The 27,593-nt window shown below is 47.1% G+C and overlaps 1 protein-coding gene across 1 annotated transcript in view; it reads left to right on the top strand.

Moving 5' to 3' along the window:
* Positions 1 to 27,593, top strand: part of GCN1 (GCN1, eIF2 alpha kinase activator homolog) — a 66,769-nt gene that overhangs the window by 2,557 nt on the left and 36,619 nt on the right. Inside the window, exons 2-20 of the mRNA XM_021073134.1 lie at positions 7,000 to 7,102; positions 10,510 to 10,573; positions 11,100 to 11,231; positions 12,132 to 12,240; positions 15,021 to 15,119; positions 15,209 to 15,343; positions 16,163 to 16,231; positions 16,356 to 16,464; positions 17,392 to 17,466; positions 17,725 to 17,853; positions 18,851 to 18,901; positions 19,183 to 19,281; positions 19,474 to 19,647; positions 21,943 to 22,095; positions 23,358 to 23,450; positions 24,727 to 24,802; positions 24,951 to 25,110; positions 26,561 to 26,750; positions 26,842 to 26,966. Of these exons, the coding sequence (XP_020928793.1) occupies positions 7,000 to 7,102; positions 10,510 to 10,573; positions 11,100 to 11,231; positions 12,132 to 12,240; positions 15,021 to 15,119; positions 15,209 to 15,343; positions 16,163 to 16,231; positions 16,356 to 16,464; positions 17,392 to 17,466; positions 17,725 to 17,853; positions 18,851 to 18,901; positions 19,183 to 19,281; positions 19,474 to 19,647; positions 21,943 to 22,095; positions 23,358 to 23,450; positions 24,727 to 24,802; positions 24,951 to 25,110; positions 26,561 to 26,750; positions 26,842 to 26,966 (2,145 nt within the window). The remainder of the gene's footprint in view (positions 1 to 6,999; positions 7,103 to 10,509; positions 10,574 to 11,099; positions 11,232 to 12,131; positions 12,241 to 15,020; positions 15,120 to 15,208; positions 15,344 to 16,162; positions 16,232 to 16,355; positions 16,465 to 17,391; positions 17,467 to 17,724; positions 17,854 to 18,850; positions 18,902 to 19,182; positions 19,282 to 19,473; positions 19,648 to 21,942; positions 22,096 to 23,357; positions 23,451 to 24,726; positions 24,803 to 24,950; positions 25,111 to 26,560; positions 26,751 to 26,841; positions 26,967 to 27,593) is intronic.

Here is a 27,593-nt window from a genome sequence, read left to right as displayed (position 1 = left end):
CGTTAACTACTGCGCCACTACGGGAACTCTGGGTTTTTTTTTTTAATTTTGAATTTTTAAAAAATTTTATTCTCTTTGATGCAATGGCTGTTGGATATTTGAAAGGGCTTGGGAGAATACATGCTGAATGTATAACTTTTTAAATTATTATTATTATTATTTTTAATAGTTATTTACCCAATACAATTTTTTTTTCTACTGTACAGCACGGTGACCCAGTTACACACACATGTACACATTCTTTCTTCTCACATTATCATGCTCCATCAGAAGTGACTAGACATAGTTCCCAGTGCTACACAGCAGGATCTCATTGCTAATCCGTTCCAAAGGCAATAGTTTGTATCTATTTTTTTTTTTTTTTTTTGTCTTTTGTCCTTTTTTTTTTGTTGTTGTTGTTGTTGTTGTTGTTGCTATTTCTTGGGCCGCTCCCGCGGCATATGGAGGTTCCCAGGCTAGGGGTTGAATCGGAGCTGTAGCCACCGGCCTACGCCAGAGCCACAGCAACGCGGGATCCGAGCCGCGTCTACAACCTACACCACAGCTCACGGCAACGCCGGATCGTTAACCCACTGAGCAAGGGCAGGGACCGAACCCGCAACCTCATGGTTCCTAGTCGGATTTATTAACCGCTGCGCCATGACGGGAACTCCAATAGTTTGTATCTATTAACCCCAAGCTCCCAAACCACCCCTGAATGTGTAACTTCAAAACTCAAATGCCAAAAAAAAAAACCTATGCTATGTTGTTCGGTATGGTAGCCAGTTAATTTAATTAATAGCCAAGTGGCTGCTTAAGTTAGTTAAAATTAAATGCGATTAAAAATTCAAGGGAGTTCCCATTGTGGCACAGAAGAAACAAATCCAACAGTATCCATTAGGATGTGGGTTCAATCCCTGGCCTTGCTCAGTGGGTTGGGATCCGTTGTTGCCTTACACCCGTGAGCTGTGGTGTAGGTTGCACACATGGCTTAGGTCCCGTGTGGCTGTGGCTGTGGCGTAGATAGGCAGCTATAGCTCCAATTTGACCCCTACTCTGGGAACTTCCATATGCTGTGGGTGTGGCCCTAAAAAGCAAAAAAAAAAAAAAAAAAAAAAAAAAAGGAGTTCCCGTCGTGGTGCAGCAGAAACTAATCTGACTTGGAACTGTGAGGTTGCAGGTTCCATCCCTGGCCTTGCTCAGTGGCTTAAGGATCCAGCATTGCTGCAAGCTGTGGTGCAGTTCGAAGTCGCAGCTTGGATCTGGTGTTGTTGTGGCTCTGGCGTAGGCCAGCAGCTACAACTCCAATTAGACGCCTAGGCTGGGAACCTCCATGTGCCGTGGGTGCGACCCTAAAATGACAAAAAGACAAAAAAAAAGAATAATAATAATAATTCAGTTCTTTGGTTGCACTAGCTACATTTCAGTGCACAGGTAGCCCTGTATGGCTGGTGGCTACTGCATTGTACAGTGCAGAAGAATATTTTCATTATCTCAGCGGGTTCTCCTGAACAGTGTTACTCTAGAGAGAAACCTGTGAACTTTAACGCTGTTTGTATCTCATCTCACCAAAAAACGACTTCTCGGAGTTCCTGTTGTGGCGCAGTGGTTAACGAATCCGACTAGGAACCATGAGGTTGCGGGTTCGGTCGCTGCCCTTGCTCAGTGGGTTAACGATCCGACGTTGCCGTGAGCTGTGGTGTAGGTTGCAGACGTGGCTCGGATCCCGCGTTGCTGTAGCTCTGGCGTAGGCTGGCGGCTACAGCTCCGATTCAACCCCTAGCCTGGGAACCTCCATATGCCTTGGGAGCGGCCCAAAGAAATAGCAAAAAAAGCCAAAAAAAAAAAAAAAAGACTTCTCTGAAGGATCTTAGTGTGCTCTTCCTCAGTTTTATTCTGACAGGATCCTGTGTTGGTAACATACATTTTCTTTATTTTTTTAGGGCCGCATCCATGGCATAGGGAGGTTTTCAGGCTAGGGATTGAATCAGAGATGTAGCTGCCAGCCTACACCACAGACACAGCAATGCCACATCTGCGACCTACACCACAGCTCACAGCAAAGCCAGATTCTTTACCCACCGAGTAAGGCCAGGGATCGAACCTGCATCCTCAAGGATGCTAGTCACATTCATTAACCACTGAGCCACGACAGGAACTCCTAACATTCATTTTCTGATTAAACTTGGAAGGCTCTTTCATCTTCAGGGGGGAAGCTATAGCCAGGAATTTAATATTAGCATGGAAGGACAGCTATGTGGGGATTCTGGGTGGAGGCTGGATTATATGATATACATGCATCTATTTTTGCTGTCTCCTCAAGCCTCACTAAACCTAGTAAAGTGTATAAAAAAAAAATAATCTGGAGTTCCCGTCGTGGCACAGTGGTTAACGAATCCGACTAGGAACCATGAGGTTGCGGGTTCGGTCCCTGCCCTTGCTCAGTGGGTTAACGATCCGGCGTTGCCGTGAGCTGTGGTGTAGGTTGCAGACGCGGCTCGGATCCCGCGTTGCTATGGCTCTGGCGTAGGCCGGTGGCTACAGCTCTGGTTCAACCCCTAGCCTGGGAACCTCCATATGCCGCGGGAGCGGCCCAAGAAATAGCAACAACAACAACAACAACAACAACAAAAAGACAAAAAAAAAAAAAAAAAAAATCTCGTAAGAATTGGAAGAGTGGGAAGCAGATGCCAGCAGCAAACTTTTGGAAACTAGAAAGTGATGAGTGGTAAGAGATTTGGCAGACCCAGGGAAAATGAATCCTAAGCCAACAGTTAGGAAAGTTGACAACCAGCCTGATTTACATTGCAATCTCCGGCAGGAGGGAATTGGTGGTATCAGCTAACCTCTGGAAGTCAGGTTGAGTGGGGAGGAGCTAAGTTAGGAGGATTGAAAAGCCCTTTTCAGGAGTTCGCATTGTGGTGCAGTGGGATCTCCAGCATCTCTGGAGCACTGGATTGCATGCAGGCTTGATCCCCAGCCTGGCACAGCGGGTTAAGGATCCAGTGCTGCCAGCTGCCACACAGGTTGCAACTGTGGCTTGGATCTGATCCCTGGCCTGGGAACACCATATGCTATGGGGCGGCCAAAAATGATTTAAAAAAAGAAGAAAGAAAAGCCTTTTTCAGTTGCGGTCAGATGCCCAGCTTTCTTTCTCCACCTTGGCAAAAGACTGGAAGTTTCTGAAAGTGTAAAACAGGATCACACAAAAGTGTAGGAGGTCCATTATCCACGGTAATCATCAACAAAGTAATTCAAGATAACTTTCCCTGAACTGAAAGATGAATTTTCAGATCAAAAATGCTCAGGATAATGGATGAAAATAGACTCACAACAAAGCACATTAACGTGAAATTTCAAAACCTTGGACACAAAGAGAAGATCTTAAAGCTTCCAGGGCGGAAAATCAGGTCTCGTACAAAGGATCAAGAGTCAGAATTGTGTTGGGATTCCCTACAATCCCGAAAGCTAGAACTCAGTGGAGAAAGGTTCTCAGTATTCTGGAGGAAAATTTCAACCTAGATTTTTTTTTTTTGCCTTGTGGGTACTCAACAAATATTTATTTTATTTTATTTTTTCTGTCTTTTTAGGGCCGCATCTGCAGCATATGGAGGTTCCCAGGCCAGGGGTCGAATCGGAGCTGTAGCTGCTGGCCTATGCTGCAGCCACAGCAAAGTCAGATCCGAGCCTCGTCTGTGACGTCCACCACGTCTCACGGCAACACTGGATCCTTAACTCACTGAGTGAGGCCAGGGATTGAACCTGCATCCTCAGCGATGCTAGTCAGGTTCGTTACTGCTGAGCCACGACGGGAACTCCCAACCTAGAATTCTGTATCCAGACAGACTTCAGGTATGAGGCTAGAACATTTCAAACTTGCAAGAACTTTACAAGATGGAGAATGTGCTTCACCCAAACATAAGAAAGAGTACATTTTCAGGGTAAGCTGTGTCCCAACTGTAAGAAGTCACCCACCAAATTGGGGCAGGTCAGAAAGATCTGGAGACGCTTATTCATATTCAGGAAGTTGGAATTTGGTAGAAAACCTGATCTGCCTAAATGTATTTAGATTTAGACAAGTGGCAGAAAAATTGGGTTTGAAATATGTAGAACAGGCGTTCCCGTCATTGTGCAGTGGTTAATGAATCCGACTAGGAACCATGAGGTTGCGGGTTCGGTCCCTGCCCTTGCTCAGTGGGTTAATGGTCCGGCGTTGCCGTGAGCTGTGGTGTAGGTTGTAGACGCGGCTCGGATCCCGCGTTGCTGTGGCTCTGGCATAGGCCGGTGGCTACAGCTCCAATTAGACCCCTAGCCTGGGAACCTCCATATGCCGCGGGAACGGCCCAAGAAATAGCAAAAAGACCAAAAAAAAAAAATATATATATATATATAGACCAGATAAAAACAAGGCACACAGAGATGAAAAGGGAACGGGCAATTATTTAACTCCAGGGTTAATTCTAAAAAGCTGTGCAGCTGTGTAGCACTGGGAACTATGTCTAGTCACTTATGATGGAGCATGATAATGTGAGAAAAAAGAATGTGTACATGTGTGTGTAACTGAGTCACCTTGCTGTACAGTAGGAAAAAAATAATGTATTGGGGAAATAAAAAATATATATATAAAAAATAAAGAAATAAAAAATAAAAAGCTGTGTAGGATGGAGGTTCCATTGTGGCTCAGTTGTAACAAACCTGACTAGTATCCATGAGGATGCAGGTTCAATTCCTAGCCCCGCTCAGTTGGTTAAAGATCTGGTGTTGCTGTGTGTTTAGGTCGAAGACCTTCATTATGTGTAAAGTGGGGATATGATGCCTACTCAGCTGTGCCTGTGGCTGGCAGCTGCAGCTCTGATTTGACCCCTAGCCTGGGAATGTCCATATGCCAAAGGTGTGGGCCTAAAAAGACAAACAAAGCTGTGCAGGAGAGTAAACAATTTTTTAAAGAGAAGTTGAATGCCATTTGCATATAAATTGCTGGGCTAATTCATGTTATGAAACTGAGGAATTGTGTTGGGAGGATGGGGAGTGTCTGGTGGAGTTGGAGGAGAGAGATCTTTGGTAGAAAGGCAAAAGTAGTAGCAGAAGCAAATTATTTAGAGGTATGGAGATAACTACCAAAATAGCCAGTATTGGTGAAAAGTTGTCATTGAGTGTGGGGCAAGGGACTGGTGTTTAGAGCAGAACTCTTTGACCTTTGACTCTGTAATTATATGCATGTATGACTAAAAACAAAAGACAGTGTTAAATCATTTATGTAGAAGACAGAGTTTTGGACATGAGTTTATTCATTGCCAATAGCCTTATAGCAGGGATTTAACCTTAAGAAAAAAAAATCAGTATTATTTTATTTCTGTATGAGTCGTGGAGTCTTATTCTACTAATAAGGCCTCCCTGCGAAATACCCTCAGAAGAAAAAGATGGCGACACCAGGGTGTTAGTCACTTGGGTCTTATTATGCCCTGCTCTGCTGCTCATGTCTTTAGGACCTGGCCTCTTTGTCGCCTGTAGAATGTTGTTCAGGAGCAGATTTTCAGGGATATTTGCAAACTGCCCCTCTTTCCAGGCCTTCTGCTTATGTCCTTGTGCAGAAGGGGATGCAGTTGTGGTTACATGGATGGTGGTTGAAAGCTAAGGACTTGTCAGCATTAGTTTTTAGACCTATTGGTTTCATGTTTAGTTTCAAAACTGCAGGTGCTGTGGTTCTTGACTCCAGTCTGAGCAATGGTTTCCCCTCTGGGAGTTTCTTCATTATGTGTAAAATGGGGATATGATGCCTACCTTAAAGGCTTGCTGGTAGTAGTAGCTGATTTTGTGCTTGGGATGAGAGTAAATGCTCTACGTACTGATTGCACTTCGTCTCTGTAACAATTGTGAGATAGGCGCTGTTATCTCATTGTATGGATGGGGAACATGAAGGTCAAGGAGGTGATGGAATCTGACTGAGTTTCCACAGCTGATAGGAGGCAGAGCTAGGATTCAGTTTCTTAACCTTTTGCCCTTTAGCCAACTGTGCTTGTGACTTGCCAGGACATTCTTTCTTATGGGAGTTTTTTTTTTTTTTTTTTTTTTTTTTGTCTTTTTAGGGCCGTACCTGCGGCATATGGAGGTTCCCAGGCTAGGGGTCCAATCAGAGCTACAGATGCCGGCCTAGCCACAGCCACAACAATGCAGGATCCGAGCCATGTCTTCGACCCACACCACAGCTCATGGCAACGCTGGATCCTTAACCCACTGAGCGAGGCCAGCGCTTAAACCCACATCCTTGTGGATACTAGTTGAGTTCGTTAACTGCTAAGCCACCATGAGAACTCCAGAAAGGATATTTTCTTTTTCTTTTCTTTCCTTTTATAGCCCCACCTGTGGCATATGGAGGTTCCCAGGCTAGGAATTGAATCAGAGCTGCAGCTAAGGCCTATGCCACAGCAACACCAGATCTGAGCTCCATCTCTGACCTCTGCCACAGTTTTTGGCAATGCTGGATCTTCAACCCACTGAGCAAGGCCAGGGATCGAATCTGCATCCTCACAGACACAATGTCTGGTTCACAAGGGAACTACTGAAAAGGATATTTTCTGTCCTGAGGTTTTTGCCTTTTGCCTTTCTTCTTTTTGTCCAAGTTTAAGTGAGGTTAATGAGAGTAGCTGACTGGTTGAGTTAAAGCAGTACATCTCAGCTGGGGTGATTTTGTCCCCCAGGAGATGTTTGACAGGGTCTGGAAGCAATTAGGATTGTCACAACTGAGGCCAGAGGATGGGATGCTGCTCCTGGTGTCCAGTGGGTAGAGGCCGGGAATGCTACTCAAAATCCTACAGTGTCTAAAGACAACCCCGACAATAAGGAATTATCTAGCCTCCAAAGTCAGGAGTATGGAGGTTGAAAAACCCTGGGTGAGAAAGCGGTTCACTGAATTCTGCATCCCTCCTTCTGTAGCATCCTGGTGCATGCGCTCTCTGTCTCTCCCTTCCAATGTTTGTCGTCTGACTGGTGACATTTTCTTTCTGGGCTTGGTCTTCACAGGTTTCCGAGACACTAAAGCGTTTTGCAGGGAAGGTGACAACAGCCAGTGTGAAGGAACGAAGAGAAATCCTTAGTGAACTGGGGAAATGTGTTGCTGGAAAAGGTATTTATTTTCCATCCCTGTGGCCTAGTGATGATTTCATTTCAAACTATAATCATTTTTTCTGCTTAGAACCATGGTCTTTTCTCCTGATAACATCTTTCTTTTTTGGCCACCCCGTGGCATATGGAGTTCCTGGGCCAGGGATCTGATTCGATACACGCTCTGACCTAAGCTGCAGCTGCAGCAAATGCCAGATCCTTCACCCACTGTGCTGGGTTGGGGATCGAACCTGAGTCCCAGCACTCCCAAAATGCTGCCAATCCTGTTGCACCGCAGTGGGAACTCCCTTAAAGCATCTTCTGCCTTTACTATATGTATTTGCTTGTTATAATGTGCATTGAAACATTTGGGTTGGTGCAGAGTTTATCCTTCTAGATGCCAAATCTTTTTACAATTTTAACCATTTTGATTGGAAATAATTCTGAAAGATAACAGTAAGTAATTTATGGGATGCAGGGGGTTCCTATTGTGGCTCAGCAGTAATGAACCTAACTAGTATCTGTGAGGCTTCGGGTTTGATCCCTGGCTCTGCTCAGTGGGTTAAGGATGCATTGATGGTGTGAGTTGTGGTGTAGGCTGGCAGCTGCAGCTCTGATTTGATCCCTAGCCCGAGACTTCCATATGTTGCAGGTGCAGCCCTAAAAAACAACAGCAGCAGGAGCTCCCATCATGGCTCAGTGGTGACAAACCTAACTAGTATCCATGGGGACGTGGGTTCAATCCCTGGCCTCACTCAATGGGTTAAGGATCCAGCGTTGCTGCAAGCTGTGGTGTAGGTCCCAGACACGGCTTGGATCCCCGTGTTGCTGTGGTTGTGGTATAGGCCAAAAGCTGCAGCTCCAATTCTGCCCCTACCCTCGGGACTTCCATCTACCTCGGGTACAGCCCTAAAAAGACAAAACAACAACAACAGCAAAATGAGGATTTACTTGTTGAAGGGAAACTAGTCTTATACACCCCTCAGAGGTCACAGCAAGAACCCTCAGTTGTTGTACAGAATCAGAATAATTACATGTGCCAGCATTTCTCAAAATGGGCTGCCCAAACCCTGGGCAGGTTTTCGACAAAGAAAAAGAGGTTCAAGGAAAACACTGAATTAAAAGGTGACATCGTGCAAACTTATATGGTCTTGGAATCCTTTGTTAGCAAATCACTTGTTACCACGGAAGAACAGTGACTGGGAAAAATGGTGCCGCAGGTCATAAAAAAAATGTATTTGCATCCACTAATTTACCTTTTTTTTTAAAAAAAAATTCATTAGTTTTAACTCAGTTTTTGCATTTCCTTTTGGTGTGTTTTTGCTATACAGCATTGGTTCTCAAAGTGTGGTCCCGTGGAGTTGGAGTTCCCCTCGTGGCGCAGTGGTTAACGAATCCGACTAGGAACCATGAGGTTGCAGGTTCCATCCCTGGCCTTGCTCAGTGGGTTAAGGATCCGGTGTTGCCGTGAGCTGTGGTGTAGGCCAAAGGCTATGGCTCCAATTAGACCCCTAGCCTGGGAATCTCCACATGCTGCGGGAGCAGCCCTAGAAATGGCAAAAAAAAAACCACAAAAAAAACAAAAAAACAAAGTGTGGTCCCTAGATGCAGTATCAGCATTAGCTTAGAACTTGTTTGAGATACAGATTCTCGACTCCACCGCAAAAACTTAGATTCAGAAAAACCATGAGGGTGGAGCCCAGCATCTGTGTTTTAACAAGCCCCCTGGCTGATTCCTCTCTTTGCTGCAATTTGATGGCCATGGTGGTATGGAGTTGGGTTTCCCCTTCTGTCAGCTGTCACTTACTAGTAAAGAGCCTACTTCCTACCGCTCTTTCACTCACATTCTCATTTGCTGCTTCTGATCTACTGTTGCCTGGTTACATACCCAAGCTTGTTAAAGCTGTGTGTAAATTAAGTAAATTGCTGTTTGTGAGCTTCTTGGAGATTCTCCTTTGTATTAAAGCTCTAATGTGTGAGTTTTGTGGCACCTTCAAAAGTCTTTCTGATTATTCCTCAACAGGGTCCTAGTTAGAAGAGGCTATTTGATCCCTGTCCTGGGAACTTCCATATACCACAAGTATGGCCAAGAGAAAAAAAGGGGGCGCTCTACTGCAGTACCTACCTAATAGGAATTCAGCTAGTGTGTATAAAATGCTGAGAACAGAGCCAGGTGCTTTGTGGGCACTAGTAAAGTATTGGGAGTTGTTACTTCTCCTCCTCCACATCCTCCTCAGGTGTCCTGCATAGGCATTATGCCTTCTTACCCCCGTACTTTCATTCATGTTCTTAACACCATTCAGCATGCACGCCCCTCGCTTTCCATTTTCCACAGCCTATTCCTCTCTTAAGGCCAAGCTTCTGGTCCTTAAAACCTCCAGAAACCACTCCATTATAGGTGTTCTTCCCTTTTCTTTCTTTCTTTCTTTTTTTTTTAAAATCTACTCAACTCTTTTTTATTTTTTTTGTTTTATTTATTATTTTTTTTTGTCTTTTTGCCATTTCTTGGGCCGCTCCCGTGGCATATGGAGGTTCCCAGGCTAGGGGTCGAATCGGAGCTGTAGCCACCGGCCTACGCCAATGCCACAGCAACTCGGGATCTGAGCCGCGTCTGCAACCTACACCACAGCTCACGGCAACGCTGGATCGTCAACCCACTGAGCAAGGGCAGGGACCGAACCCGAAACCTCATGGTTCCTAGTCGGATTCGTTAACCACTGCGCCACGACGGGAACTTTTTTTTTTTAAGGTTGCACCCACAGCATGTGGAGGTTCCCAGGCTAGGGGTCTAATTGGAGCTGTAGTTACCAGCCTATGCCAGAGCCACTGCAATGTAGGATCCGAGCCATGTTTGCAACCTACACCACAGTTCATGGCAACGCCGGATCCTTGACCCACTGAGTGAGGCCAGGGATTGAACCGGCAACCTCATGGTTCCTAGTAGGATTCATTTCTGCTGCGCCACGACAGGAACTCCATCTTCCCTTTTCTGATCCATCAGAATACTCTAATTTTTGTCCTCTGTTTTAAAACCATCTATTAGAATGTGCATAAAGAAAAGTACACGTACCATAAGTGAACAGCTTACTGAATTATCGCAAACTAAACTCAGCCATGTGACTGGGACCTGGATCAAGAAGCAGAAGAGTTCTAGAACCCTAGCACCTCCACTCAACAGCATGTTAAAATTTGAGGCCACTTGTCTTGCCTTGGTTTCATTCAGTAAACTGATGTCTGTCTGAGAGCTTTTCGGTACTAGATGTTTCTTTTGAGTCCTATTTTGTCATTACTTTTTCCTTTTTGGAATTCTATCTCAAATGTATTGGGAGTGTCCAGTGGGCCGAGATCATGTCAGCAGAATGCCTGGCTCAGGTAGATGCCCAGGAAGTGGTTTTTATAGACTAATCTCTGTATAATCTTTGGTTTTAGATTTACCGGAGGGAGCAGTGAAGGGGCTCTGCAGATTATTCTGCCTGACTCTGCATCGATACAGGTGAGTCCTAACCAAAAGCCCGGTGATTGAGCACTTTGTGCAGTGGGGTGACATAGGTAGTAGTTAGAGCCCAGACTTTGGGACCAGGCTGCCTGCATCCTGGGCAAGTTTCTTAAACTCTCTGTGCCTCAGTTTCTTCATATGCAAGCTAGGGATGATCCTATTATCTACCTCATAGGTGGTTGTTAGTAAGTTTCAAGTTCCTGGAGCAGTGCCTGCCACTAGAGTGCTCAGTCTGTCACCAGTCATGCATGTAAAAGCACTTGGCCTAGTTTGAGGCCAAGTAAGTGTTCCATAAATGGAGCTGTTCCCTTTAACAGCCTTAAGGCTCATTTGCCTTTATTAGCTACTTTCAGAACTCTAGGATGAGGTAGATTTATCCAGTTACTTCTAATACTCTCATCTTTGACCCACTGAAATACAGTACAATCTCATTTTCCTGAGAAAGACCAGCTTGGCCTAAGCCCGCCACCCTTGCCCTGCCCTGAGTCCACATGTTCACTTCCCCCTTCTTTCCTCCCCCTAGAGATGCAGCCTCACGCAGGGCCCTGCAGGCAGCCATCCAGCAGTTGGCTGAGGCCCAGCCAGAAGCCACTGCTAAGAACCTTCTGAATTCTCTACAGTCTTCAGGGATTGGCTCCAAAGCAGGTGTGCCCAGGTAAGAGGTAAAGGTGGTTGCCCACCAGGGGTTCTACTCCGGAGAAGCCGGTGCAGATGAGCAGGTGTGAACGTGCCTGTCCGCTTCCCCTTTGCAACTCTAAGTGGTGCCAGAAGTCTGCCGTCTGAATGATGGGAGGAGCCAGGGTGTCAGGCCCAGTGGAGAGACCACTTTCTTAAGGAATAGGGTTGGGAAACTATTGAAGCAAGGCTGTTTTAAGGAGAAACCACATGCCCACTGGCACTGTATGGAAGGAACCATCCTTTTTTTTCCCCTTTTTGTCTGCATCCACTGCATGTGGAAGTTCCCAGGCCAAGGATCAAACCCGCACCATAGCAGCGGCCCCAGCTTTATTACTGGATCCTTAACCTGCTGAGCCACAACAGAACTCCCATCCTTTTGTTTTTATATTTGTGATTGCTATATTTGGGAGTTTGGCTGATGGGGCCTGTATGCCTTGTCCTGAATTATCACAAATGATTTGTTTAGAACCATTTTCCAGTTCTGTCCAATTGTCAGTCAGTAGAGAGTCCTACATATCAGGCTGGGCTTTGTGGTGGGTGAGCATTTGTTCTCAAGATGGAGACTGCTGGAGTTCCCATTGTCGTGCAGTGGAAACAAATCCAACTAGTAACCATGAGGTTGCGGGTTCGATCTCTGGCCTCGCCCAGTAGGTTAATGGTCAGGCATTGCCGTGAGCTGTGGTATAGGTTGCAGATGCGACTTGGATGCTGAGTTGCTGTGGCTATGGCATAGGCCAGCAGCTATAGCTCTAATTCAATCCCTAGCCAGGGAACCTCCATATGCCGTGGGTGTGGCCCTAAAAAGACAAAAAAAAAAAAAGGAGGCTGGTGCTCTGAACTTAGCTCTCTTCTCCCCACTCTTCCTCTGCCCTCTTAGTAAGAGCAGTGGCTCGGCTGCCTTGTTGGCCCTGTCCTGGACCTGCCTACTGGTTCGCATTGTCTTTCCTGCAAGAGCCAAGCGGCAAGGAGACATCTGGAACAAACTGGTAGGTTCCCTAGGCATTTGGAATCATGCTGGTTAGCTCTCTGCACAGAGTTTGAACATATGTAAGCACCTTCACCAGTGCTCTTAGTGCCAGGTGACCAGGCACTTTGAGTTCTCCTGGGGTGTGTGACTGATGGATGGATGTGAGCGCAGCATAATGACGTTCATCTATTTATCAAGTGTCTTTGAACTTCTCTGCATCAGGCATGGTGCCTAGGCCTTGGGAATACAGTGATGGGCAAGAGAAATGCGGTCTCTGCCTTCAGGGCATGTGTGGAAGGCAGCCGGAAAATAAGAAACCAGAAAATGCAATAATGTAAATCATTTTGTTTTTTCCTGGCTAATCATTCCTTTCACTGTGTTTGGATTTCAGTGTTGAGCTGGCTGATGTGGTTCTTGCCATGTGCTTTGAACCTTAAATTCTCTCTTCTGTTCTATGCCTGTTCCTTTCATATTCCCTGCCTTGCCTTTCAGCATGTTTTCCAACCAGAGTTTGGGAGGTTCTTTTGAATGTCTGATTGTGCTTAGTGGAGGGGAAGAGGAATGGTCTTATGGTTTAACAAAAAGAGTGAGGATCTTGGTACGGATCTGATTCTTGGCCACAAAGTTTGGCCAAGTACCAACATCTGAGCCCATTTTCCATTTTTGCAAAATGAGAAAAAGTACTACCCACCCATATATCTCAACGAGTTGTCATGAAAATGGGCTCAGAGGAGGTGCAAAGGGGCTGTAGAAACTTATTGAAGGCTGTGCAGGTAAATTGGGATTGGCATTGGAACTCCATAAGCAGCTCTACTGGACACAGTAGAGACATATTGTTGGCCTCATCCATGGAAGTTTATCCAGCAAACTTCTGGGGATGACATAGAATTGCCGTCAGCGATTGACAGAAGGATAAGGCCACTGAAACTCACAGGTGGGTATGCCGGAAATCCCCCTTCAGAGTGTGGGTTTCATTGTCACCTTTTAAAAGATCGTCTTATAAGATGGTTCATCATAGGTTCTCTTGTTGACATGTCTCTAGTGAATTCTCATAATCATCATCCAAGGTAAGTCAATGTGCTTCTGAGTTAGTGAGTGGGCGGGGTCAACCCTGGAGTAATTGCAGTTATGGGGCAGGATGCGTCAAGAGCTTGAGACCATGGTGGTTTTTTCTTTTTCTTTTTTGCTTTCTTTCTTTCTTTTTTTTTTTTTTTTTTTTTTTTTTTTTTTTTTTTTGCTTTTTAGGGCCTCATCCACGGCATATGGAAATTCCCAGGCTAGGAGTCAAATCAGAGCCGCAGCTACTGGCCTACACCACAGCCACAGCAACTCAGGATCCAAGCTGTATCAGTGACCTGTACCACAGCTCACCGCCATGCCAGATTCCCAACCCACTAAGCGAAGCCAGGGATCGAACTTGCATCCTCATTGATACTAGTTGGATTCATTATCACTGCCACAACAGGAACTCCCATGGTGGTTTTTTCTGTGTCTTGAACCTGGGTTTTTCTTTTGCTGGTTGCTAATGTTAACTATACACATAGGTTTTAGTTCATTCAGTCACTGAAGTATTTGTTGAGGGCCCCCTATGTGCCAGGTGCTGTTCCAGGAGCTGAGGCTGAAGCAGGAACAAGACAGAGGAGCTTATACTTCTGGGGAGAAGGTAGACCCAAACAGGTCCACACATACATGATAAGGTGTAGGCCACGCCTGCAGCATGTGAAAGTTCCCGGGTTAGGGATTGAACCCATGCCATACCAGCAACTCGAGCCACTGCAGTGACAGTGCTAGATTCTTAACTTGCTGCGCCACAGGGAACTCCTGGCAGACATCTTAATCATGTCTTTTTTTCTCAGGGTGACAGTCCACACTGCTCAGCAGTGACCTTGGGTGTTTGTGGCACCTACAGTTTCTGTGAAGCTTTTATTTATTTATTTATTTATTTATTTTGTCTTTTTGCCATTTCTTGGGCTGCTCTGGCGGCATATGGAGGTTCCCAGGCTAGGGGTCGAATCGGAGCTGTAGCTGCCAGCCTACGCCAGAGCCACAGCAATGCAGGATCCGAGCCGCGTCTGCAACCTACACCACAGCTCACGGCAACGCCAGATTGTTAACCTACTGAGCAAGGGCAGGGATCAAACCCACAACGTCATGGTTCCTAGTTGGATTCGTTAACCACTGTGCCACGACGGGAACTCCTGTGAAGCTTTTAAATTGAGCACCTGCTATGTTTTTCACTCTGGGTTGGACAGTGAGCTCCCCACAGGCAGGATCCTCATATCAGTCTTCACTTCTGTATCCACAGTGCCTAGCATAGTGTCTGCCATTTAGTCAGTGTTCAGTAAGTATCTGGAATTAATGAAGGAAAAGTCAAGGCACATGAAGAAATACATGAAAAAGGATACTTACCCTTTTCCTCGCTGTCATTTACCCCACTAGAATTATGTATTAATTTGTGTGTTTATGTGTTTAGTATCTTTTTCTCCCTCGGGATTATGAGGTGCATGAAAGCAAGGACCATGTCTGTCTATTCTCCATGTGTTTTCATCATCTGACTTGTAGTGGGTACTCAACAAATATTTCATTCAAAGTGCTTGAATGAACAGATGTAGTTCCAGGATAGGGCTAAGTGTGAGGGGGTAGAGGGAAGAGGATCTGGCTGGAGTTGAGTGAGAGAGGCCTGGTGGAGGTGACCTGTGGTTCTGGTGGGCCGGATGAAGGCCTTGGGCAGGCTGTGAGGGTCCTGGGACCTCCACTCCCATTTTACACCTAGACCTGAGCCTCTTCCTGTCCTGGCAGGTGGAGGTGCAGTGCCTGCTCCTGCTGGAGGTGTTCGGCGGCTCCCACAAGCACGCTGTGGATGGTGCTGTGAAGAAGCTCACCAAGCTATGGAAAGAGGTGACAGGAGGCAGCAGGGGTGGTGGGCATTGCTTCTTCCATGAACTCTCACTGGCTCTGATACACCTGCTTTGCCTGTTCCCCTTCAGAACCCGGGGCTGGTGGAGCAGTATTTGTCTGCCATTCTCAGCCTGGAACCCAACCAGAACTACGCAGGCATGCTGGGGCTGCTGGTGCAGTTCTGCACAAGCCACAAGGAGATGGATGTGGTCAACCGGCACAAGGCAGGTGGACTCACTGGAGGTGGGGAGGGGAACCCTGTTTTGCCTTGGTGGCCCCAGTCACTGATCTTATCTGAAGTTTGTTGGTTTTCCCGCCTGAGACCTTGGCCTTTCACGGTGATGTATGAAAGTGAGGGGTTCGAAAGTTTCGCCTCCAGTTCTGGCTTGGGGTGGATCCTGCCATAGTTACTGTGAGGGTGATTTGTCTGTTCATGCAGTCATTTATTCACCCACCATCGAGCAGCTTCCTCGAGCCAAGCTTTGTGCCAGGTGTTGGGGATGCAGCAGTGAACAAGAGAGCTATGATCCCCACCGGGTGGGACTGAGTCTGAGGAGGCTGCCATCAGACAGGTTGTCATCTCATTACTTCTGTGAGAAGTGCTACAAAGGAAAAGCACGAGAGGCTGTGGCACTGTGTTGGGGACCTGACTTAGGCTGCGAGTCAGGGAACACATCTCTAATGAAGGAACTGAAAGGGTGAATAAGTGTTACAAAGTCAAGAGGCGAGGAAGGGCATTTCTGGCAGAGAAAGAAGCGTGTGGGCAGGGATGTCGAAGAGGCAAGTGTGATTGTAGGGGCACATGGGTACCTGGGTGAGAGAGGGTAGCAGGCAGCCTGGGAGCCATGCCAAGGATTTGGACTTGACTCTAGGAGCCATGGACAGCTCTGGAAAGCTTTTAGATGGGGAATGGCATGATCACTGGGACTCTCATGCTTGACACTGTGACATTTGGGGGCACCGATGGGTGCTTTTTAGAAGTGCTCCCACAGGAGGAATCTCAGAACGTCCAGATCTAACCAGGTCTTCTCTGTATTCTCTAGACTGCCCTGCTGGAGTTTTACATGAAGAATATCCTGATGAGCAAAGTAAAGCCTCAGAAGTATCTGTTGGTGAGTGAGAGGTAGCCCTTATTCACCCCAACAAGCTAAATCCTGTTTTAAATTCTGTGATTCAGACCATCCCTTATCCTCTGTTCCCATGAGGGATGGGTGCCTGACTCCTTTCTCTTTGTAGGATAATTGTGCCCCTCTACTCCGATACATGTCCCACTCGGAGTTTAAGGAGCTGATACTGCCCACTATACAGAAGTCTTTACTGAGGAGTCCAGAGAATGTTATTGAAAGTAGGTCACTGCCATACTGGATGGTGGGAGGGAGATGAAATTGCCTGATGATTCGGGTCCCTGCTACTTGGCAGCAGGAAATAGGGGGTAGGACTGTATTCACAGTTTACCTCTTTGGGCCCTTGGGAGAGAGGTCAGGGACCCTTAAGAGAATATGTTGAAAGTCATGGGGGAGTTTCCCTGGTGGCTCAGCCAGTTAAGGATCTGGTGTTGTCACTGCTGTGGCTCGGGTTTGATCCCTCTCTGACCCAGGAACTTCCATCTCCTATAGGCATGCCCCCCGCGCCCTCCACCCACGAAAAGTCATGGGCCCTCTTGCTAGAAGAATGCGCAAAAGTATACCCACTTAAAATACTGCATACATTTTTAGAGGCCTGAGAACCTTCTGGAAACCAGGTTAAGAACCTCTGTTCTAGGAGTTTCCTCTGTGGTGCAGTGGGTTAGGGATCTGGTGTTGTCTCTGCAGTGGCACAGGTTCGATCCCCAGCTGGGCACAGTGGGTTAAGGATCAGGCATTGCCACAACTGTGGTGTAGGTCACAGCTGTGGCTCAGATTCAGTCCCTGGCTTAGGAACTCCATATGCAGTAGGTGTAGCCAAAAAAGAAAAAGGGAAAAAAAATCCCTTTGTTCTAGACATTTGACCTTGGTGTGGAGGTGGCACTTGAAACCATAGGATATGAGAGTTGAGGCCTTGTTTATCTTGGTAAGAGGTGTAGGTGGAGTGTTGGAGGGACAGTTTTTTCCTGATTGGAAAGGGGCAGTGTATATCCTTATGGCAGAGAACAGTGGGACGAAGGTGGGACCACTGTGTGACCATATAGAGATGAAGAGTGTCTAGATAACAGGCCTGAACATGGCTGTGGAGTGGGGCAAACACAGGCATTTCCACTTGAGGCTGACATGTGCTTGCTTTCTGTCCCCATCAGCTATCTCCAGCCTCCTGGCATCAGTGACTCTCGATCTCAGCCAGTATGCCCTGGACATCGTAAAAGGACTGGCTGGTGAGTGCCCTGACCCCCTTCTAGCCCCTAGAATGGCACCTTGGGTTTGGTTGTACTTGTCCCAATCATTGTTAAAAAAAAATGAGGTAGGGGACAGCTCAGTTTAGAAATAAATCACATTCACATAGATTTTCCCCTGAGAACCTTTATAATGAGTACACAGAGCTAGGACTGAAGAGTAGGGAGCAGGAAAAACAAAGATGAGAGCCAGGATACTCAGCTCTTGGCAGCTTGTGAGCAGCAGCTCTCCGTGTCCAGGTCAGCTGAAATCCAACAGTCCCCGCCTGATGGACGAAGCCGTGCTGGCGCTGCGGAACCTGGCCCGCCAGTGCAGCGACTCTTCGGCGACAGAGGCCCTGGCCAGGCACCTGTTTGCTATCCTCGGAGGTGGGCAAGCCTTACTGGGCGTGAAGGTGGCTGAGGGGTGGCTGAGGGGATCTGATGGGGCTCAGTGCTCTGAATCTGCTTGTGTCAAAAATATATATGTGTGGGAGTTCTCGTCATGGTGAAGTGGAAACGAATCGGACTAGGAATCATGAGGTTTCAGGTTCGATCCCTGGCCTTGCTCAGTGGGTTAAGGATCCGGTGTGTATGTGTGAAGTGAACAGAAGCCCATGCAGGGCAGTATGGGTGAGGGTGATCTCAGTTTTAAGTGTAGACATTTATTTACATACGGAAAAACAAAAGAGAAATATACCAAACTGTTAATATTTTTGAGTACTGGGAACATGGGTGAATTTTAGATGTTGTTTTTTATATTTTGTTTGTTACATTTTCTGAAAGAGCATGTTATTTACTTTTTTTTGTTGTTGTTGTTTTTTTGGCTTTTTAGGGCCATACCTGCAGCACATGGAGGTTCCTAGCCTAGGGGTCAAATCAGATCTATAGCTGCTGGCCTATACCACAGCCACAGCAACACAGTATCCAAGCTGCATCTGCAACCTATACCACAGCTCACGGCAATGCCAGATTCTTAACCCACCGAGTGAGGCCAGGGATCGAACTCACAACCTCATGGTTCCTAGTCAGTTCGTTTCTGCTGCGTCACAACGAGAACTTCTTATTTACTCTTTTAGTCAAAAAAAAAAAAAAAGCCGGTATGTGATTTTAAGCCCAGTTTCATGATAGAAAGGCTACTTTTGGAATCAGAAACTAGGTCACAGATGTGGCTTGGATCTCATGTTGCTGTGGCTCTGGTGTAGGCCATTGGCTTAGCTCTGATGGACCCCTAGGCTGGGAACCTCCATATGCCGCAGATGTAGTCCTAAAAAGACAAAAAGACCAAAAAAAAAAAAAAAAGAACCTATCTTGATGTCATACCACATATGCCTTTTGGGAAATTTGGCAGATGTGAATTTTGAATCTTTGCTGTCTCTCCTCTCAGGCTCGGAAGGAAAACTAACTATTGTGGCCCAGAAGATCAGTGTCCTCTCAGGTACAGAGCTTTTCCATGGGTGGTAGGAAGTGTAGTAGTAGACGGTGTAACGTAACTGTTAGGTGAGTCCATTGGATCTTGATGCCTCTGACAACCTTGGACATCCCAGCGTGGCTTCTGTGAAAGGCAGGGCATCTGGGGGGTGGGGGGTGGGGGTTGAGGGAGGGTCAGTGGTGGACAGAGGAGAGGCATGGCTGCCCAGGAGGTGGGCAGCGTCAGCAAGACTGACAGATTGGCAGTTGTGCACTGACAGGCTGAGCAGGGAATCCTCTGACTTGCAGGAATCGGGAGTGTCAGTCATCATGCGGTGTCTGGCCCTTCCAGTCAAGTTCTGAATGGGACCGTGGCTGAACTGTTCATCCCGTTCCTCCAGCAAGAAGGTAATTCTATGCAGCATGGGGAGGACGCAGCCTGGACCCATCCTTGACCCAGTTTTCAGAGTTGAAGCCTGCTATGAACCTCTTCTGAAGGCCCTCTTCCTCTCTCTTTACTCCTTGCTTTTGTGGAAACTGGCAGTGATGTGATGTTGGCCTAAGACACTGGGCTCACTGGCCTTCTGCTTCTTGTCCTAGTTCATGAAGGCACCTTGGTGCACGCCGTCTCTGTCCTGGCTCTCTGGTGTAACCGGTTCACCACGGAAGTGCCCAGGAAGCTCACTGAGTGGTTCAAGAAAGCCTTCAGCCTTAAAACTTCCACCTCTGCAGTGAGGCACGCCTACCTGCAGTGCATGTTGGTCTGCTTCCGAGGTGAGATGCTTCCCCCACAGAGGTGACCCAGTCTTTAGAGCATCATCATGGTTCCAGGCTTTTTCTTTTGGTCCAGCTTATTTTGCATCATTTTCTCCTGAGCTGCTGGGAGCATCTAGTCATCCATAAAGCCTAGAATTGGAGCCCAATCTTCTCGACAGATTTGGGCTTCTCCCCCTTATTAGACCTTCAGAATACACAGCTTTATTCAGAGAGGACCCACAACCAGAACCTGTTACTCTTTTTTCTGAAATCACAGAGAAGTGATTCTGATAAGATTGATTTATAAGGTGTAAATTACGTAGTCTTTACACCAGACCCATTAGAAACAACCACTGCCCTCACTTCAGTGCTGACACATATCCTCCCTAAGTAAAGCTGTAGGAACTTGATCTTCAAGGTAAAAATCCCTAATACTGATTTCCCCTCTGAGATGGGCTGTATTTCACTTAGAGTTTAAACTTATGATGAGTTCTGTTTAGAGAAATGTTCTGTTTAGAGAAATGATTCCAGAGCTGCCTCTAAAGAGGCGACCCCTTTCTGTACAGTGTCTGTAGTTGTATGTGGATGTGCAATTTTATTGTACCGATCAAACTTGATTTTAGATTGAGTTCTAGATAGCCAAGTCTTGGGTTTAACTTAGTCTCTTGAGCTTGAGCTAGTTCTGCTCGATACTTTAAAAAAACGAATAAAAGGAAGTTCCTGTTGTGGCTCACTGGTAATGAGCCCGACTAGTATCCCAGAAGATGCAGGTTCGATCCCTGGCCTCACCCAGTGGGTTAAGGATCTGGCATTGCCATGAGCTGTGGTGTAAGTCACAGATGAGGCTTGGATCCTGAGTTGCTGTGGCTGTGGCGTAGGCTGGCAGCTACAGCTCTGATTTGACCCCTAGCCTGGGAATTTCCATATGCCATGGGTGTGGCCCTAAAAAAGAATAAAAACATAAAATAAGCCTTTAAAATACACATTTCCTTCTTTTTTTTTTTTTTTCCTTTTTAAGGCCACACCTGTGGCATATGGAAGTTCCCAGGCTAGGGGACAAATGGGAACTATAGCTGCTGGCCTACACTACAGCCACAGCAACTTACCACAGCTCATGGCAACACCAGATCCTTAACCCACTGATCGAGGCCAAGGATTGAACCCGTATCCTCATGAATCCTAGTTGGCCTTAACTGCTGAGCCACCACGGGAACCCCCTAAAATTCACATTTCTTGGAGTTCCCGTCGTGGTACAGCAGAAACGAATCTGACTAGGAACCATGAGTTGCAGGTTCGATCCCTGGCCTAGCTCAGTGGGTTAAGGATCTGGCGTTGCCTGTGGTGTAGGTCACAGATGCCTCTCAGATCTGGCATTAGTGTAGCTGTGGTGTTAGGCTGGCAGCTGTAGCTCCACTTAGATCCCTAGCCTGGGAACCTCCATATGCTGCAGGTGCAGCCCTAAAAAGCAAAAAAAAAAAAAAAAAAAATAAAATACACATTTCTCGGATTCAAGTCCATAACATCATCCAAATGAAATACGTGTTTCGTTATAATTCACCAGCTTAGTCGTTGGTTATGGGTTAAAAAAAAAAAAAGAAAATGTGGGTTTAGCTAGTTTTTTTTTTGGCTTTTCTAGAGCCGCTCTGGTGGCATATGGAGGTTCCCAGGCTAGGGGTCTAATCAGAGCTGTAGCCACCAGCCTACACCACAGCCACAGCAATGCGGGAACTGAGCCGAGTCTGCAACCTACACCACAGCTCACGGCAACGCCGGATCCTTAACCCACTGAGCAAGGCCAGGGATGGAACCCGCAACCTCATGGTTCTTAGTCGGATTCATTAACCACTGATCCACGACAGGAACTCCTAGCTAGTTTTAATAGATATCTCCTTTTTTCTTTTTTAAATTGAGTTTAGTTTATAGGTCAACAGATAGGTTCTGGTTTTGAAATTGGGGTCCAGAGGTGTCTGGTGTGGGAGAAGAGCCCCAGTTAGAATTGGTCGACTTAGAGTTGGCCCTGGCTCTTCCTCAACCAGCTGTGTGGCCTTGGGCAACTCACTTCACCTCTCTTGGTCTATTTTCTTGTCCATCAGATGAATGGCTAGACTATTGGGTTAGTAAGGACCCTTCTAGCTCTAACTTCATGGTTGTAGAGTTTGACTTAAGCCCCAGGTTCTAATTCCACTTCTTCAGGATATTTGAAAGGTAACTGAAGGGTGTTAGTTCAGATGTAGGTGGTTAACTTCTTTCTGGAGTAGTCTTGTCACCCTCGTGATTGGAGTGTTCTGTAAGGTGCTTGTCCTCTCTCCACAGGTGACACGCTGTTGCAGGCCCTGGAGTTGTTGCCCTTGCTCATCCAGACAGTGGAGAAGGCAGCTGCCCAAAGCACTCAGGTTCCCATTATCACTGAAGGGGTCGCTGCTGCCTTGCTGCTGTCAAAGCTTTCGGTGGCTGACTCACAGGCTGGTAAGAGTCCAGAAATGTCCAGGATGCTAGCAGACAAGGCCTCTTTCAGAGCCCTTGGAAGGAGTGCCTTGATGTTGAGGATTTTATAGGATCAGCTTGGCCACTTACTACCCTGGGCATCCACAGGGCCACTTGTCGTCTGTAGGGATGAGCCTCAGAGTCACACTGTGCGACAGGAAGACAGCCAGTCCTTTGTCATGTGGCTCCAGTGCTCAGGGCCGGGCTTTTAGATCAAACCCAGACTGACATAGTTTTAGTATAGTGAGACTTTGTTTTTAATTACTTATACATTTATAGGGTATAACATGAAAGGCTTCCCCAGAGCCAGCCTGTCTTCAAGCAACTAAGTTTCCCTCCTTGGATAGCATTACCAGTTTCATGCACATAGATGATCAGTGTGTAACCCCCAGACCCGCTGGGTATGTGCTGAACACATCTTGGAAGATTCCAAATCAGTCCAACAACAAGAGCTTTCCTTCTTTTTTGTGGCTACGTGGTTTTCCATGCCTGTTTAGTCTGCCTCCTACTCTGCATGTGGACATAGCTGAACTTTTTCCTGTGGTTAGAAATGGAGTTCAGCTCTCTTCATATATTACTGTGTGCCATCTGAGTATGTGCCAAGGCACTGGACTATGTCTTCTGGGGGAGACAAAGATGAACATGACTTTACTTCAGCAAATTTTAAGCTGCTTTACTGGAGTGGGAGTGAGGATATGCAAATATATATCTGTTATTTAAGCCACATTGTAGCATTAGAGCAGTTTTGAAGGAGGGATTGCTTTCAGTTTAGGGGTTGGGTATCAGGAAAGGTTTGGTGCAGGAGTGAACATTTGAACTAGGGCCCTGAAGGCCAGGGGGCCGGGGCATGGTTCATGAGCTGGAAGGGAATAGCCCAGTGTGAGATCAAACCAATCTCAATCAGGGAAGGGCAGAGAAAGCACCACATGCGGACCTTAAGTAGTTCAGGCTGGCACCTGGAGCAGGTGGGCATTGCACATGGGAAGCAGCTCATCTGGGCTTCTGTGGGCAGCAGAGAACCACCAAAGGTTTTCATAAAGGCGATGCTAGCAGAAGAATGGGTGAGTTCTCAGAACAGGAGGAGAGTGAGCCTGGGAGTGACCTATCCCTGCCGAGGGAACACTCTTGCCTGCTGCAGCCAGGGGACCATCAGCAAAGCCAGCCCCGGCAGCTTCTGCGTGGATGGGACAAGCCCTGGTGGATGTCGTGAGCTGTGTCATGGAGTGACCTTTAATTTCTTGCAGAGGCCAAACTGAGCAGTTTCTGGCAGCTGATTTTAGATGAGAAGAAGCAGGTTTTCACTTCTGAGAAATTCCTCCTTGTGGCTTCAGAGGATGGTGAGTTGCTAGCCCCTTAGTCGAAATTGAGTTTGGGGTCGAGTCCTTCCGGTGCATCTTCAAAGAAGATCCTTCTCTGACTGCCTGTTGTTTTAGCCAATCACTTGGACAAAAATCTGGACCAGTGTGATCTGGCCAACAGCTCAGCTTTCACGGGAATGAGTTTATTCCCCTGGGGAATGGAAGGCTAGGGAAATGGGGAGGAAGTGGGAGATTTGTGGAGACAGCACTAATGGTTGTGGAGCTGTGATATTAGATGTAATTATAGCTGATTGGGTAATTGGTGCTGTCTTAGAGGTTTTCTTATATTAAGAGGCAGCTCAGAAGCTCTGGTGAAGTGTGGCTGGCTGCACTCCCCCACCAGGAGATGGAAAAACTACTGGTTTCTATCTTGGCAGGGAAGGAACAGTTGATCTTTAAATGTATGTTTAAAATTCTAGGGTGCCTTAGAAGTATCTGCCGCTAATTGGTGATTTAAAAAGTCTTTTGACTTACAAATCAAAACATTCCATTAATGAGCTACAACTGTTAGTCACCTCCTGGTGTTTAAAAAAACATTTATCTAGTTTTTGAATAGGAAATATATTAACATAATACAAAAATAAAAGATCCAAGAGGGTCTACACTGAAAATTATACCCTTGCTTTGATCTCTGGCCAGTGTCCCTGGCCATGGAGAACCACTTTTTGTCAGCTTCTTGTATATCTTTAATATTTTATATTTATACCAATAAATATCTCCATGTAGTAGTTCTCTGCCTTTTTTACACAAGCAGTAGGTAGTGTGCCAGCTATATGCTTTGTGCTGCCTAGATTTGGAAATCACTTTATGTCAGGCCATGATGTGTGCCCTCATTCCTTTTTAGAACTGCAGAGTAATTTTAAGTAATCAAAAGAAAGTGTTCACTTGGGAGTTCTCTTGGTGTTCATTTTCCAGTTCTCCCAGTTCTTTGTAGATATGGTTTTTTTTGTTTTGTTTTTGTTTTTTGTTTTTCTGTCTTTCTGTCTTTTCTAGGGCTGCACCCTCGGCATATGGAGGTTCCCAGGCTAGGGGTCAAATCAGAGCTATAGCCACCGGCCTAGGCCAGAGCCACAGCAACGCAGGATCTGAGCTGCGTTTGCGGGCAACACCAGATCCTTAACCCACTGAGCAAGGCCAGGGATCGAACCCGCAATCTCATGGTTCCTAGTCGGATTCATTAACCACTGCGCCACCATGGGAACTCTGATATGTTCTTTATTTTAAAAACACTCATGCTCTTTCTGTCCCCTCACAGCCCTATGTACTGTGCTGCATCTGACAGAGAGACTGTTCCTTGACCATCTGCATAGGCTTACAGGCAACAAAGTTCAGTACGTGGGGCTCGTTTACCTTCTCCCTTGGGCCAAATGATGCAAACCCTGGCAGGAGCCTGTGGTGAGGTGGTGTGAGGGGTAGGAGGCTGGCTGCAGAGGGCCCTGCGCCCAGCCCTCCTCCAGGACACGCTTTCGTTGTTCCCAGGCAGTACCATCGAGCTCTGGTGGCGGTGCTCCTGAGCCGCACCTGGCACTTGCGCAGGCAGGCCCAGCAGACGGTTCGGAAGCTGCTGTCCTCTCTCGGGGGCTTTAAGCTGGCATACGGGCTCCTGGAGGAACTGAAGACTGTCCTCAGTTCTCACAAGGTGAGGATCTGAGCTGTAGAACTGGGGTCTCAGACATCCTTAGCCCACTCTGCTTACCTGGGGGATTTTAACTGGGCTACTCCTGGGCTGTTTTCACTCACTTAGACTCTGTGTTGCAAGAATTTTCTGCTCTGCCCTTAAGTTCAGGTAACACCTAGTTTTGTTTCCTTTTCAGGTGCTTCTTTTTTCTTCCCATATCATATGCCATGTACTTCAAACTTCTTTTTTTTGTCTTTTTGTCTTTTCTAGGGCCACACTTGTGGCATATGGAGGGTGCCAGGCTAGGGGTCCAGTCGGAGCTGTAGCCGCTGACCTATGCCACAGCCACAGCCACATCCAAACTGCATCTGTGACCTACACCACAGCTCACGGCAATGCCAGATCCTTAACCCATTGATGGAGGGCAAGGGATTGAACCCACAACCCCAAGGTTCCTAGTCGAATTCGTTAACCACTGAGCCACGACGGAAACTCCAAACTTTCTATTCTTTTTTTTTTTTTTTTTTTTTTTTTTGTCTTTTTGCTATTTCTTTGGGCCGCTCCCGCGGCACATGGAGGTTCCCCAGCTAGGGGTCCAATCGGAGCTGTAGCCACCAACCTACGCCAGGGCCACAACAACGCGGGATCCGAGCCGCGTCAGCAACCTACACCACAGCTCAAGGCAACGCCGGATCGTCAACCCACTGAGCAAGGGCAGGGACCGAACCCGCAACCTCATGGTTCCTAGTCGGATTCGTTAACCACTGCGCCACGACGGGAACTCCCAAACTTTTTATTCTTGAATTATGAAATAAAACTTTTTTTAAAGTACTTTATAATATTTAAAGCATTTTCTATCCATTGTCCCGTTTGTTTTTCCTTTTGGCTGCACCTAAGGCATGAGGGAGTTCCTGGACCAGGGATTGAACCTGCGCCACAGCAGTGACAACACCTGATCACCAAGGAATTCCATTTTCTCTTTTGATGTTTCACCATATCTTTAAAAAGCCACTAGTCTTACTCTGCTTATTTTATGAGTTGTCCAGAGTTCCAGCAGCTGAAACGACTTGCTCAGGGTCTTCCAGCCAGTGGGTGGCAGAATTGGGAGTTAATGCCCAAGACCTGGCTCTTTGTGCCCTGTCTCGCTGACTCCCTACCTCCCTAAGCCTGCTTGAGGAATGTGGGCCAGAGACAGACTTGCAGTCTCAGACTGGGTCCGCTGGACGAGTTTCTATTACTTTCTTTCCCTTGTGGGCTTTTTTTAGGTGCAGAACTATAGTTGCTTCTTTCCAGGCCCATCTCACAGCCTGTGGATCCCAGTGCTGGGTGATGGGCGTTAGTCTCCACTCTGCAGGGAGCCCAGAGAACAGCATGAATCAGAGGCAGCTGCATCCCTGGCAGCTTTGTCTCCTGTGTGCCAGGCCTGCATGGGGCTCTGAGCAGTGGGGTGTCATGTGTTGTCTTCCCACAGGTGCTGCCCTTAGAGGCTCTGGTGACTGATGCTGGGGAGGTGACTGAGGCGGGCAAGGCCTACGTGCCTCCAAGAGTCCTGCAGGAGGCTCTGTCTGTCATCTCTGGGGTACCAGGGCTGGAAGGTGATGTCACCAGCATGGAACAGCTGGCTCAGGAGATGCTGATCATCTCCCACCACCCATCCTTAGGTCCGTGGCTGCAGTAGGGATGGGAGGGGCTGGGACTCTATCATAAGAGCAGGCCGAGCAGAAGGCCTCAAAGAGTTCCCCTCCCCTTCAGTGGCTGTGCAGTCTGGACTCTGGCCAGCACTTCTTACCAGGATGAAGATCGATCCCGAAGCCTTTATCACCAGGCACCTGGATCAGATCATTCCCAGGATCACCACACAGAGCCCCTTGAACCAGGTGATTGGCGCGTGAGCTGGTTCTGGCCTCAGGTCAGAGTGCTGATAGGGAAGAGTCAAAGAAACAGGTGAAGGTGTGATGAAATGTGGGTTGGACCCTTGGGTTGCAAGTGACAGAAAATGTGAGCTAGTGTGAGCACAAGAGGAAGCTTGCTGTTTCTCTCATCTAACTGGTAGGTCCACAACTGGATGGGAACTCAGATGTCCTCAGGACCTTGTAGATGGTGTGTCTCTTGTTCTCAGTTCATCTCTGTGTGTCATCCACCTGTGTCTCCCCTGCTTTCCACAGTATGGGCTCCATTCTCAGTCTTCCCCTTTCTGGCAGCAGGGTAGTTATTCCAGGCTTAGGTCCTGTCACCCATTAGCTCTAGTGAGAAAGGCTTGCATTTTCCAGTCATTTCAGCTGACCTTGGGTCTTACCACCGTGCTTGACCTGACTTTGGTCTTGTGCTCATCCTGGGGCCCATCCTTCTGGTCTGGGTCACATGCCTACCTCCGGAGAGGGTAGGGGCAGCACCACCTGATCTGTAGAGATTGAGAATGGGGAGAAGAGTGTGTCCCCCAGGTCAGGGTGCTAGTACCAGCTGAGTACAGCTTGCTGAGAGGGCAGGCAGTGCTCAGCAAGAGT

This window comes from Sus scrofa, chromosome 14 (genome assembly GCF_000003025.6).
Source record: "Sus scrofa isolate TJ Tabasco breed Duroc chromosome 14, Sscrofa11.1, whole genome shotgun sequence".
In the NCBI taxonomy this organism is placed as follows: domain Eukaryota; kingdom Metazoa; phylum Chordata; class Mammalia; order Artiodactyla; family Suidae; genus Sus; species Sus scrofa.
Note: the sequence above shows the minus strand (reverse complement) of the source record. Positions and strands in the feature narration are given on the sequence as shown.